The 12,993-nt window shown below is 47.0% G+C and overlaps 1 protein-coding gene and 1 pseudogene across 4 annotated transcripts in view; one reads left to right on the top strand and one right to left on the bottom strand.

Moving 5' to 3' along the window:
- The window catches only part of LOC143657259 (ATP-dependent RNA helicase DHX30), a 32,153-nt gene extending 26,458 nt beyond the window's left edge, over positions 1–5,695 (top strand). For all 4 annotated transcript variants that reach the window (XM_077129464.1, XM_077129463.1, XM_077129466.1 and 1 more), the window contains 3 exons: positions 89–1,495; positions 2,792–4,709; positions 5,250–5,695. In XM_077129464.1, the coding sequence (XP_076985579.1) occupies positions 89–342 (254 nt within the window). In that variant the 3' untranslated portion in view covers positions 343–1,495; positions 2,792–4,709; positions 5,250–5,695. The remainder of the gene's footprint in view (positions 1–88; positions 1,496–2,791; positions 4,710–5,249) is intronic.
- A 5,499-nt stretch (positions 5,696–11,194) lies between these two features.
- LOC143657927 (large ribosomal subunit protein mL42 pseudogene) lies at positions 11,195–11,615 on the bottom strand (annotated as a pseudogene).
- Positions 11,616–12,993: the final 1,378 nt, after the last annotated feature.

Below are 12,993 nucleotides of genomic sequence, written 5' to 3'. Positions count from 1 at the left end.
GTACTTTCCACCCCCAGTGTCCCTTGAGGGCCTGGGTCTCCAGGGTCTGGTCTCTCCTTGGCTCTTCACAATCTCTCCCTTCCCCCAGATGATGGGCGCCGTGCCACCATCTCACTGAGTGACAGTGACCTGCTGAGGCTGGAGGGTGACTCTCGCACCGTGCGGCTGCTGAGGGAGCTGCGCCGGGCCCTGGGCCGCATGGTGGAGCGCAGCCTGCGCAGTGAGCTGTCTGCCCTTCCGCCCAGTGTGCAGCAGGAACATGGGCAGCTGCTGGCCCTGTTGGCAGAGCTGCTGCGTGGACCCTGTGGCAGCTTTGATGTGCACAAGACAGCTGATGACTGAGTCCCACTTCCGCTGGGGCTGTGTACAGAGTGCAAATGTTTATTTAAAATAAAAGTTCTATTTATCCCTTGTGAGCACTGCTAGCCCACAGAGGCTCCTCTCTCAGGGTCTTAGCACACAGGGCTGTGGGCCACGGGTTTCCAAACCAGTAGGGAAAATGAAAGTGTAGAAGAGTCTGAGATGCTTATTGATGGAGGTCAGGGTTGTGGCCCAAGCTTTAGTGGAGGAAAGAATTTAGAACCCCTCAACCCTTTTAACGTTTGAACAACCAGTGCTGTTAACCAGCCTGAACTTCTTGGGCTAGCCCTGCTCATTCTTTTGATACAGCTATTCTCTTGGGTCCCCTTAGAAATAGGCCTGGATAAGTATTCCACCTTTTGTTCTTGGGCAGCCCACACCACAGGTGCTTGTCCAAACTGCCACAGTCCTTGCAGGTTTGGATTACAAGTGTTGAGTAGCCCCTTTCCTAGATTTCCCTTCCTGGTGTGCAGCAGTTTTCTAAGATGGGAGGCAGCCATGGATGCTGGAGGTAGAGACAAAAGGAGATACACAGGAAGAAAACACAGGGCGTATGTGGTGAGACACCATGTAGCTTCATTTACTCTTTGAATCTTGACAGCAATCACAGATCGACATGAGTAATGGCTGGGCACAAGCAAATTGGGAAGTACAGAAATATCTCACCCTCAAATAGCTGCAGAGTAGCACACAGGGTACAGGGGGGCACTGGTTCCCCAGCTCTCAGGCAGCTGCCTCAGGTTCTCTAACTTGTAGGACCCTCCAAAGGAGCTGTGACCAGATAGTGTCTCTAAGGGTACTGCCCCTACCTGCTGCCCACCTATAGAGTACTTGGGTCACCTCCTCTACACTTACCTTTGGCCAAAGCATAGGAGTGAAAAAACCCATAGTTTGTCCAACTCAGTTTCCTTTTGGCCCAGGGGTCAACAGTGGTGAAAGGGCAGCAAGTACCTTTAGGCCCTGTGCTATCTGTCACCCCTTTACCTTTCATTGCTTCCTTTTGTCCAGTTTCAGCTCACCCCTTCCTCCTGCTGCAGAGACACCGGTGCCCTAATGACCCTGGCAAGTTGTACAATGTCTTATTGGAGCAAAGCCTTTTTCTACAAGACTTCCCACTCCTGCCCCCAATTTCTTGGTATGTGCTTAGGGACCTGGGGATGTGGTATCAAACCTCTCCAAGGATAGTACTAATTCAGATACAAGTGGCAACGTCCAGAGATGCCTTTCTACTCCATGGAGATAAAATCTGAACCTAAATAAAGAGCCTTTGCTGTCAGGGCTGAGGAGAGACTTAAGAGGCCAAGTCAGGCAACCATTGAGGCACATTTGCACTGCAGAAAATGCTGGTCCAGAGGAGAAGCACTTGGAAACTCCAAGGCCATTTCACTATTAACTGTTAGGTTTTAATCCTTTATTAGTTATCATGCAGACTTTAATATGAAAAAATACAATAAGAATCTTCATGTCAACACAATTCCTGAGATTTCTTATTGCTCTGTAACCATCTCAAGATTTTGCCTGGCTGGGACACTCATTGACAGACTGGCCACACCTCTCCAGCCAGGATATATGGGAAATTTATTTTAATTTCCAAATCTCATTGTGCACTATCCACAACTGAACATGGCAGGTGTTCCCCACCTCCATCCCCAAAAGGGCTGGAGTGTTTTAGGCTTGCAGGTGCAGATTGGAGGATTTTGACCTCCAAGGCCCTTTCCCCAACCCTTGCCTTGTATCTCCCACCAGATCCCAGGGAATGAGACAAATGCCAAAACCAGCCTCTTGTTAGAACAAAAAGCTAAAGATGCCAAAACCACCAGTCCATATGCTGCCCAGCCCCTAGTATGCCCTAGCTGTTTACCATGCCACTAACCCACCACCTCCCCTTCCCAGACCACATCATCTCAAGGGCCCAAGGTATCCAGAACAACGTGGCCCCACAGGGTGGGCAGAAGCTGCCCAGCCCCCAGTGCCTGGCATCCTCTGGGTGGAGGCTTAAGGATTCCCCCTCTCTGTTTCCTTCAACACTTACTGAGGACTTGCATTTAGACATGAGTTCAACCTGCAAAACTACTATACCAGTTTTTACATTATTAGAAATGAAAAGATGGATAAAATGAGGAGGAAAAGAAAAAGGAAGGGTGACAGCAGCTAGGTATGTATGTATGAGAAGGAGCAGCACAGGCAGCACTGACCCCTGACTAACTTGGGGCAGGGCAGGAAGAGGGCTTGGTACCACTCATGGCAGCACTGAAGGGGAAGGCAGTGGTATAGAGGGCTCCAGAGGGCAGATAGTGGGTATTCATGACCCAGAATCTACCTCTACTCTTGCCTCAGGTAGAACCAGGGAGGAAAGAATGCATGTGTTTCTCTTGGGTTTGGTTCAAAGAAACCAAACACAGGAGGTTGGAAACTGGTTTTCCCCTTCCAGAACCACGAGATCACAAGTTAACCTCACCTGCCTCTTTCACCATCCAAACTCCTCTTCAATACCAGTGATGGGACGAGGAACAAAGCAGGGAACTGGACCTGGGAGAGGGGCAGGACTGCTGCTGCCCTGGGCAAGTGAAGGAGGAGGGAAGAAGGGCCTAGAGGGCTGGCCCGCACCCAAGCAGTCACAGGTCTCAAAGGAAGCCTGGGAGAGGGAATCAAGGGCTCAGGTGCTCAAGGTGAGACTGCCAAAAAGTGGGGTGTGGGGGAGACAGTCAACCTTATGGTCAGTGTGGGCCCTGGTGTTTGCCTGGAACACCAGCCTGTAGGTCTCAATCTGCAGTGACTCAGGAGGAGGGCAGGGAAAGGGTAACAGGGAAGATAAGTGGAGGGACACAGAAGATGGAAGATGAGACCAAAATGTCATCATTAGATGTCTGAAAAATAAAAAGTTGCTTCGTTAAAATTTAGGTCACACCATAGTCAAAAAACAAAGGTATTTCAATAGGTGCCATTGGCAGGGCTCCTGGCTGGCCCTCAAGCTGTGTCCAGCCACTTACTAGTCTCCTGGATCTAGCTGTCCAAGGTCTGGGCCTCCCTTTGGTCCCCACTCTGACAGGGTGGTGTGGCCACTGAGGCTACTGGCTGAAGTAGGGGCACCAGCTTCGGGTGCTGCCTCAGGGATGGCCAACTCCTCCCAACCAGGGGGGCCTGGACACGGAGGGGCCTCACTGCCACTGCCCTTGGTCTACAGTGAAACAGGGAGACAGTACAGGGTCAGTTGGGGAGGGAATGGGATGGGGTAATGGTGATACGTTTTACACACTGCCCCCAACCCCACCACCCCTGGCCCCTGGACTAAGGTACAGAACAAGGTGCAGACCAGGAGGCTTCTGCTGCGCCCTACCCATGGCACTGACGCCTGGTGTGGGCACTTGGACAGGGCAGGAATACAGGACCCTGGAGCAGGAGCCAGGCCTTGGTCCCAGTGAGGGCCGTAGCAGTGACCACATTCTCTGAGCTCCCATTGTGAAATGCAAAGCATGTGAAGACTCTGAGAGTGAGGTGCTAAGCCTCACAATACGAGTGGAACCAAATAAAAAGTAGCTGTGACCACAGACACTTAGCTACAAGCCTGAAGAAGAATCTGACAACAGCTGGGAAGCAGGGTTAGCCCCAGAAGGTTAGGGGACTCTAGAGCTTGACGGCAGCTTCCAAGGATTGCAATCTGCCATCTCTGACCTGATGGATCCCACACCACCCCGCACAGTGTGTGCCCAGGTATCTCATAGACCTTACAGGGTACCCCTGCCCGTTCATCCATCTGTTCACGCACTCCAGTCATTGACACCTCTTCTCTGCTGGGTGCTGAGCTGGAGCTGGGGTCTCAGGGGAGGAGACAAGTACAAAGACGTGATGAGTATGTGAAGAGCCAAAGAGGAGTGGCCCAGTAGAAGGACATTTGAGAGTAGAGTGCAACAGTGGAGTCCTATGCCCTTAGGACTTAAATCTTAAATCCAAAAGGTGACAATGGGGCAATAGTTTTCAATCAGAAGAGTGAAAGGAATGGGGCTCTGCATTAGAAAGATAATTCTCAAAATAATAAAGGAAGATAATGTGAACAAAGGAAAGAACACTAGACTTAAGGTCAGAAAGGCCCAGGTTTGAATCCTGGTCTGTGCTCATTTGCTGTGTGGCTCTGGACAGTTAACTAAACCTGAGTTAATGCCCTTTGGGACAGAGACTTAGAACAGAAAGATCAAGGAACGGAATCCTCACAAGTTACTGGGGGTATAGAACTGAGAACGTGTCACAGAGCAAGGACCCCAGAAACCTAATCAGGGGTTGAATCAGAGTGCTATCAGAGGATGGGACAAAGGGATGAGCTGGGATCAACCAGGGGTAGCCAGGTTTAAGAGGTAGGACCCTGAGCAGCAGCTCCTGACCCCCTTCCCGTGCTCACCACTCCCTAAGCAGCTGTGACCATCCTTATGCTTAGAAGCCTGCAAGATGCTGCCCCCAACAGGACTCCTTGCTCACTGAAGCCAAGGAACAAAGACAGCATCTTAGCACACAGAAGACTCATAGAACTGTGGAAGGAGGGAGGTAGGAGAGTCTAGTTTTCCCCAGATCCCTGAGCTGGGGTAGGTCAGGGGCAGGCCCTGCAGTCAGGTAGACACCAGGTCTGCTGCCAATGGCAGTCAAAATTGTGCTGCTTTGCTCTCAGGAGCTTGGCATGGAGCAGGTACCCACATTCTTCTTCATGAATGGCTAGGGAGTACTGCATATCATGCCGACCCCCAGCCCACCCCACCCTTGTGTTATGGTGATCTGTGCCCCAGCCTATAGCCCCTCTGAAAATGGCTGGGGTGGGCTCAGATCCACAACAGGCAAGGATGGCCATGGCTCTCAAGGTCCAGGCTGGACTGAGGCCTCCTTTGCTCTCCTGCCTTGCTCAGGACTAATGATGGAAGTTGGGAAACAGCAATAGTGAGGTGAAGACATGACTCCTGAAGAGACTGAGGGATGATGACAGGTGCCACCTGCCAGGACCCTGCTTCCAGCTGTACCCTTCCCCAGCCCTGGGAACCCACTCACTACCTTCACAGCACTGTCCGCAGGCAGGTGGCCCACGTTATTGAGGGATCCCACCTTGATCTGGGCCTTCTCCTTGAGATTCAGCTTCTGACTTTCAGCCTTGGCATCACTTCCACATGCAATCAGAAAGGAATCAGTCACTATGTGTGGCAGAGAAGCACCTCTGCAGGCAAAGCCAGGAGACTGGAACAGGAATCCTTGTTCAGCCAAGGACTGGCTCTATGAGCAATCTAGAAAGGGGAAAAATGTGACCTGTTCTCTGGTGGTTCTGTGAGCAAACGAAGTATAGGAAATATGCTTGTCAAAAGATGGTTGCTCCAGAGTCGAGAGGTTATCGTGAAGTTTATTTTTATGAATTATATAGATATTCCCCTTTTAGTTTATGATGTATGGGAGTGACTAAAGGGAGGTACCTGGAACTGCAGAGCTGTGTTCCAGTACCCATGTTTCTTGAAGATGACGGTATAATGATATAACTTTTACAATGTGTCTGTGTGAATGTGAAAACTTTGTATCTGGTGCTTCTTTTATCTAGGATATGAACAGATGAGTAAAAAATATGGATAAAAAATAAATGAATAATAGGGGGAACAAAGGTTAAAATAAATTGAGTAGATTGAATACTAGTGGTCAATGAAAGGGAGTGGTAAGGGGTATATAGTATGTATGAGTTTTTCCATTTTTGTTTTTTATTTCTTTTGCTGGAGTGATGTAAATGTTCAAAAAAATGATCATGGTGACTAATGCACAACTATATGATGATATTGTGAACCACTGATAGTATACCATGTATAGAATGTTTGTATGTCAAGAATGTTTTCTATGTTTGTTAAGGTTTGACAATAAAAATATTAAAAAGAAAAAAAAAGATGGTTACAGTTATCCATGTGAGGCTGAGACAATCTCTGCCTTCATTCAGTGGGAATGCCTCCATAGAGGAGAAAATCCAAAGCAGGTATCCTGGGCTCACCACCAGCCCAGCAGCCCAGTCCCCTGCCTGCCCAGGCTGCTAACCAGGCTCAGGCAGCTCAAAGCAGGGAGCACAGCCTCCAGGGGAAACTCCCTCAAGGTGCAGAAATGAATGTCTGCTTCTGATTCTCTTGGCTGTATGACAATTCCCTTTTGTGGAGAGAAGGGAGAGGGACCAACCACACAATGTAGGGCTCCTCATGCACAGCCTCATTTATTCTCAGGAATGCTCATCAGTCAGGGTGATAATGAGCCTTGTTTTTCAGCTGCTAAAATTAATGCTGGGCAAGTGAAACAACTTGCACCAAGCTAGTAAATCAGAGAGACAGGTTGTGAATATTGTCTGTCTGAGCCTTTGAATTAAATCACACTGCAGAGAAAATCAGGAAAGCTACAAAGAAGCAAGTCACCCTAGGGCTGTGGGTAGAGAAAGGGAGGACCAGGACCAGCCCAGCTCAGGATCCAGCGACTACAGGCTGGGGTGCGGAGAGAAAGTGACCTGTGCATAAGGCGCAAGAAGGTCAGGTTCAGAGTTCAGTGGCCACAGTGGAACAAGGGGCCTGGCAGAGACCCAGTCCCAAGCCAGGTCCAGCAGCTGGGCCTCTTGTAAACCTTTCTCAGCTCATATCACAAACTTCCATACCCAGGTTCTTGCAAAATTGTCCAGATGTCTTACACACTGGAGTTTTAGGTGCAGTCAAACACTAGACATGAAGTCATTTACTACTAAGGAAAAAGGTATCACACCAGAATGAATAAAAGGGAAAAAATGAAGGTTAGTCAAAGGCCAAACCATTTTGTACTTTTTAAATACTCCAAAGAAAACATGTTCTAAAATGGATCACAGTCTCTGCTGAGAGGGAAGGGAATTTTCTTTGCCTTGGTCTTAACTTCTCTATAGTGACTGGCTGTCTGAGACCTGAGATCTGCCAGCCAGTGTTACCTGCTGTTGCAGCAAAACTTTCCGACCCCAATTCTATGAGAGACTTAGGAACCAGGACACGTGAAGTCATTAGGGTGATAGCCAAGACAAGACAATATTCCAACTGCTCAGAGCCTCCATGAGGGCATGGGGCCATTTTCTGTGCATCGCTGGAGGGAACCTCTGCATTTATGCTGTGGACGATCCATGACCATGGACATAAATGTCATTACCCAAGGCCTCTCCATCTCCTGCCAGAGCTAATGGTTCATGCTTCACTGCTTGGGAGCATCCTTTGTTCCTGAATCTGACAGATGAGTCCCAACCACCACTCTCTGCAGAGCATCTTCAATATTAGCTCCTGGAACACTCATCTGGGAGGCTGACCTGGGTCCCCAATCTAGAGCTTACCTCTAGAGGATGAGGTCACATTCATGGCAGGTGTATAAGAGAATGCCTGCATGAATGGCAGGCTTTATAAACTGCTCCTCCTCCAATGAAGATGCCAGTACCTGACCCCACCTCCCTGACAGGGATGGGATTGTGCCGTTTCTGCCACTGTGTCCTAGCAGGTGGAAGGTGGCTCCATGACTCTTTGTGAGATGATAAAGGCCCGGGAATGAGACCCTGTACAGCCAGAGGGCTGTCCAGATGGCACAAGGCAGGCCCACTCACCCTGGGAGACCCATGGCAAGTGAGGTACCACTCACCAGGCTTGTGCTTGATGTTGGCCTTGGACCCACATTTGGAGGAAACCTTAGAGATGTCCACTCTCTTGTTGTGAATCTGAACCTGAGGAAGTAAGCATGAAGAAACATTGCCTCAGGGAGAGGATATCTGTAGGGCCAAACTTATGTTATCTTCATATTTCCTTCTCCATATTCAAGTCTTTCTTTTCCCCCTTCATCTGTAAGTTGCTGTCTCTGTCCATTCAAGTTTAGGGTCACTTCCCTAAATGCCTGAAAGAGCCTTGATCCATTCTTCCAGCCAGACCACTCCCCTCTGTTTCCCACACACACCCAGGCCCTTCAATCCCCACCCTGAATGTGCACCCTTCTCACAGACAGCTCCTCTCCATCTTTTCGGGTCCAAGACCCAACATCAAGTCTCCTCTGAAAAGTCTCTTTTGGTCTACCTCAAAAATTCTCCTTGCCCAGAGATAACATGGAATAACATTTTGGCATATTTCCTTCCAGTCTTTTTTCAACGTATTTTTTCCCCCTCTATAAGATTTTCTATTCCTGTTTAGTTCCTGTCATAAACATTTTCCCACAAAAATTCTGCAAAGCAATAGTCACATAGAATAGTCACTATTCTATAATATCCTTACTATAGTCTTAATGTTGAACATTTAGTTTATTTCACTCTTGTACACATGGCAACAATGAATATCTTTTTGAATAATTCCTTGAAATCCTCATGATTTCCTTAGCAAGATGCTCACCATTTTAAGCTTAAAGATTCGTCTGCTTTAAGGTTCTTCAGAGTGCTAAACTGCTTTTCAAAACGTACAATTGATGCCTCCATCAGCAGAGCTTGTGCGTTTCTTACTCACCACATTCTCCCAGCATTGGATATTCTCAGTAAAGAGAAAACCTTGCTAGTTTATAGATGAAAAATGTTTCCCTTTGGTTGCTTTAGTTATTATTAAGGCTACTTTTTTCTTATAAAGCTCATTACCCAGCCGGCCCCGTCTGAGCCCACCCCTTGGCAGCCTAAGGGAGTTATGGGACCCCGGACTCCGGCGCTGCACTGGAGAAGCTTCCACAGGAGCTGCTGCGGGGGCGGGTCGAGCAGGCTGCAACAAGGGTAGCGGCCCCCGCGCTGGAGGAGCGGCGCGGGCTCCTGCCGAGTGCATCGCGCAGCCTGAGGTCTGAATGCTGCTGTCCCGCAAGGTGCAGGCTTTGCCCGCGGGCGTCCTGAGGGCGGGCCCGTGCAGGGTGAGACTCCAGAGCTGTGCGGAGCGGCCCGCTTTGCTACTGGAGCAGAAGTCCGCGGCTGGTGGTCGGCGTGCGGGACAGCCATCCACCAAGCGAATGCCATCCACCAAGCAAGGCAACCGGGCGGGCGCGTGCAGGAACGCGAGCCGCCCGGCCCTCCGACTACAGTCTGTGGCCGCCGGTCAACCTGCCCAGTCAGTGTATTGCCGTTGGTCTACAGAATTTCCTGCGCGAGGTACCCAAAGTACCTGTCTCAGGCCTACTGTCTGTGCCGGGGCTGTCTGACCGGGCTTTCGGAGAGGAGGACCTACACGTTCGGAGCGCGCCTGGAATACATGCCCAAGGTGTTCCTGCGTCCGGCGCCGGCCTGCGCGGGAGGTCGCTGTGTGTACACGGACCACTACGTCCCCGTACTTGTGGGCTGCATCTGAGTCTCCGAGCAGGTCAAGGAGGACGAGCGTCTCAACCTCAGCATCGACAAGCGCGCCCTGAAACTGGTGCTCAGTCCCCAGGACAAGGCCGCCTGCAGTGGGGCCAAATGAGGTACCCTCTGAGAAAGGAAATAAGGACACAAAGCTGAACTGCGTCACTTTTTCGGTCTGGAAGAGTTAGCAGGTTCATTTCACACTGGTATTCCTTGTTGTTGTTTTTTTTTTTTTCAGGCAAAAGTTAGCAAAGGGTTGTTGGAAGAGGATGAGAAATTAGCCAGGTACATGGCACCTGTGGGTAACTAACATAAGGTCCTAGGCAGACTACATGGGAACTAGGAACCTTTGTTTAGGAAAGTTTAGCGCCCTTCAAGGCTCCACACACCGCAGCCCCCTGAAGTGGGTGTTGTGTGTATTGCCTACTGTGAGGAAACTCAGGGAAGGAGGCCTGAAAGTGCTACTTACTTAAAGAGAAGTTAAGTGGTGGCCTTTCTCCCCGTGGTACAACAGAGCAGCCACCACAGACAGATAGGTAGATAAATAGATAAACAAGTATGCTTAAAATACAAACAAACCTTTTAAAACATAGTAAAAAGTACAGAGAATATTACCTACCTTTGTCTTCAGCTGTTCTGAATAGGGGCAAGAAACTATTTTTCTATTAGTAATTAAGAGCTCTATTCAGTGTTCACTTCCTCCAGTAGTAGGAGTTTTTAAAAATCTTAATTAGAAACCTCAGATAAGCTTTTTAGCCAGTGATGTGGCCAGTCTTTGCGATTTAATGTGTAGCACGTTGTGTCAATAACAGAATGGGAACGTTTGAATTTGACTTAGCCTACCTTTCTCGTGTAATCACAGAGGGATTACATGACTCAGAAAGAGGCTAAGAATTCCAAATCTCAAACTCGGTTTCATTCATGAATATGTAAATGGATTCCCAATTTTTAAAAAAATGTTTTCATTTTTGGAAGCCAGCAGGGCCAATTTGTGTATATTTATTATGTTGGATTTAGCCTCATGAGCCTAGCACTAAATAAAGATAAGAAGTGGATCATGATACCTTTGCCAGTTCTCAGGAAGAGTCCAAGTATTGGCTGGACCTTAACATCTTCAAAAACCATCCAAATACAAGGAGGAAAGGAACCAAATAAAATTTCCATAGATCAGTATTGGAGGCCTCTGTAATATGAGCTAAATCCTTACTCTTTTCTTTAGGTTGAAAATCTGGTCTGTTAGCAAAATTATTTGTAAAAGATGGAAATTCTTTTTAAGTCATTAAAACGATGATAGGGGGACGGTATGTTGGCCATGTGCATTTCTCTTTGGGCTTTGCTTTGATGGGCTCAACTGATTTTTTTAAACATTTTTTTATTGTGAAATATATATCCAAAAAAGCACTAAATTTCAAAGTACATTTTTATGTGAAAAAATATTGTATTACTATTTACTATATAAAGTATTAGTAAGTACACAAGATTACATTTTATCAAATGGAAAATAAGGCAAAAGATAACATTTCTCTTTGATTCCTAACGAGAACCTGAAAATCATCTCTCTTTTGGGGGATTCTGTTTCCTACAACATCTGTGATACTGTCCGTGAGGATACCAACAGTGCTTAGTAATAAAGAACATTTTGCTAAGTTGTTGTTCTCTCATGGGTCTTTGCTTAAGATGTTCTTTTTCTTCTAATCTGATTTTTGGCACTTGGTCATGTTTCTTCATTATTATGCATAGTATCTGGTTGAGGGATAGGTTTATGTGTTCATATGGAATATCCACAGAAGGATGGTAGTATCGTCCTGCCATTGGATGTCAAAGCAAGCTCTACTTTGCAATTATAGTCATAGGGAAGAGAAGACTATGTAGATTTATGACAAATGCAGTATAAAGCTCCATTTTGGATTGGAAATTAGTGCTTCAAAATAGTTCTGCTTGATGTCGCCCATTTTAGTGCTGCTACTGTCATGGTGAATCAAGGTGCTCATTGCGTGGTATAAAAAAATATTTTGAAGAGAAACTGCTTTAAAAATCTGCTTCTAGGCACATCTATTTTCAAGCCTCCACAGATCTTCACTGTGAACCTGCTGTCTTGTCCTAATTCGTGTCCTCTCAAAGTGCATTTTAACAAGTAGTTATAGAACAGATTTCGAATTTTGGTATGGGTTATAGTTACACAATTTGATGTTGTTCCTTCTAGCTGCTCCAAAATACTGGAGACTAAAAGAAATATCAATATAATGATATAGGAGTCATGCTCATATGTTAAATCTTATTTTCTCTGATATGACTCCTCCTTATCCTTTGATCCTTCTCCCAATCTTTAGGTATATTTGAGCTGTGCCCCTTCTTTTTCATGTTAGGTGTGTCAACAATATGGGATGGGAGGTGGAACTAGTTGATGTTCTTAGAGAGACTGGCCCCTCTGGGTTTTAGGACTTACCTGGCATAGCGACCCTCCAGAGGCTGTAGGTTTCTGGAAAGTAAACTTAGTGCATGAAGCTTTTGTGGAATCTCATATAGAACCCTAGGTGTTCTTTAGGGTTAACAGAAATGATATTGTTTGGGGTTTGGCAAACCACAGCAATTAGCAATATTTGGCAAACCATAGCAATTAGCAATATCTAGCTGAAGCTTGCATAAGAGTAGTCTCCAGAATAACCTCTCAACTCTATTTGATACCTCATTTTGCTACATTTCTTTTCCCCCTTTTGGTCAGGAAAGTATTGTTGATCCAATTGTGCCAAGGCCAAGCTCATCCCTGGGAGTCATGTCCCTCGTTGCCAGGAAGACTTTCAGCCCTGGATGTCATGGCCCATGGAGTGGGGAAGGGTGATGATTTTCCTTGCAGAGTTGGGCTTAGAGAGAGAGTAAACCACATCTGAACAATAAATGAGGCTTTCCAGAAACAACTGTTAGGCATAATTATAGTAGGCTTAGCTTCTCTTCTACAGAAATAAGTTTCATAAGAGCAAGCCTCAAGATCAAGGGCTTGGCCTATTAGCTTGGGAGTCCCTAATGTTTGAAAGAAGAGCAGGGATTTCTCAGATGGAACATTTTAATTATTCTATAATTTTTTTCTCCAGACCCTCATGGGACTTTGCCAGTACTTTTAATTATCTGCCCAACAGAGCCTGGGATGTTTCCGGATATTACATTAAGCTATACAGAATTACAAGCCCTCATTCCCATTCTGGGCTCCTTGTGTTTGGATTGCTAAAGTGAGCTATCCAGGCAGGTTGTGTTAGATTTCTTTGTGCCACAGAAAACCTAGGTTTTGTACAAAATAGACCTCTCCTCCTCTGGTCTAATACAGTAGGTGCATTTCTAAAATGTGTGCAGTATCC

Source organism: Tamandua tetradactyla, chromosome 15 (assembly GCF_023851605.1).
Source record: "Tamandua tetradactyla isolate mTamTet1 chromosome 15, mTamTet1.pri, whole genome shotgun sequence".
NCBI lineage: Eukaryota > Metazoa > Chordata > Mammalia > Pilosa > Myrmecophagidae > Tamandua > Tamandua tetradactyla.
Note: the sequence above shows the minus strand (reverse complement) of the source record. Positions and strands in the feature narration are given on the sequence as shown.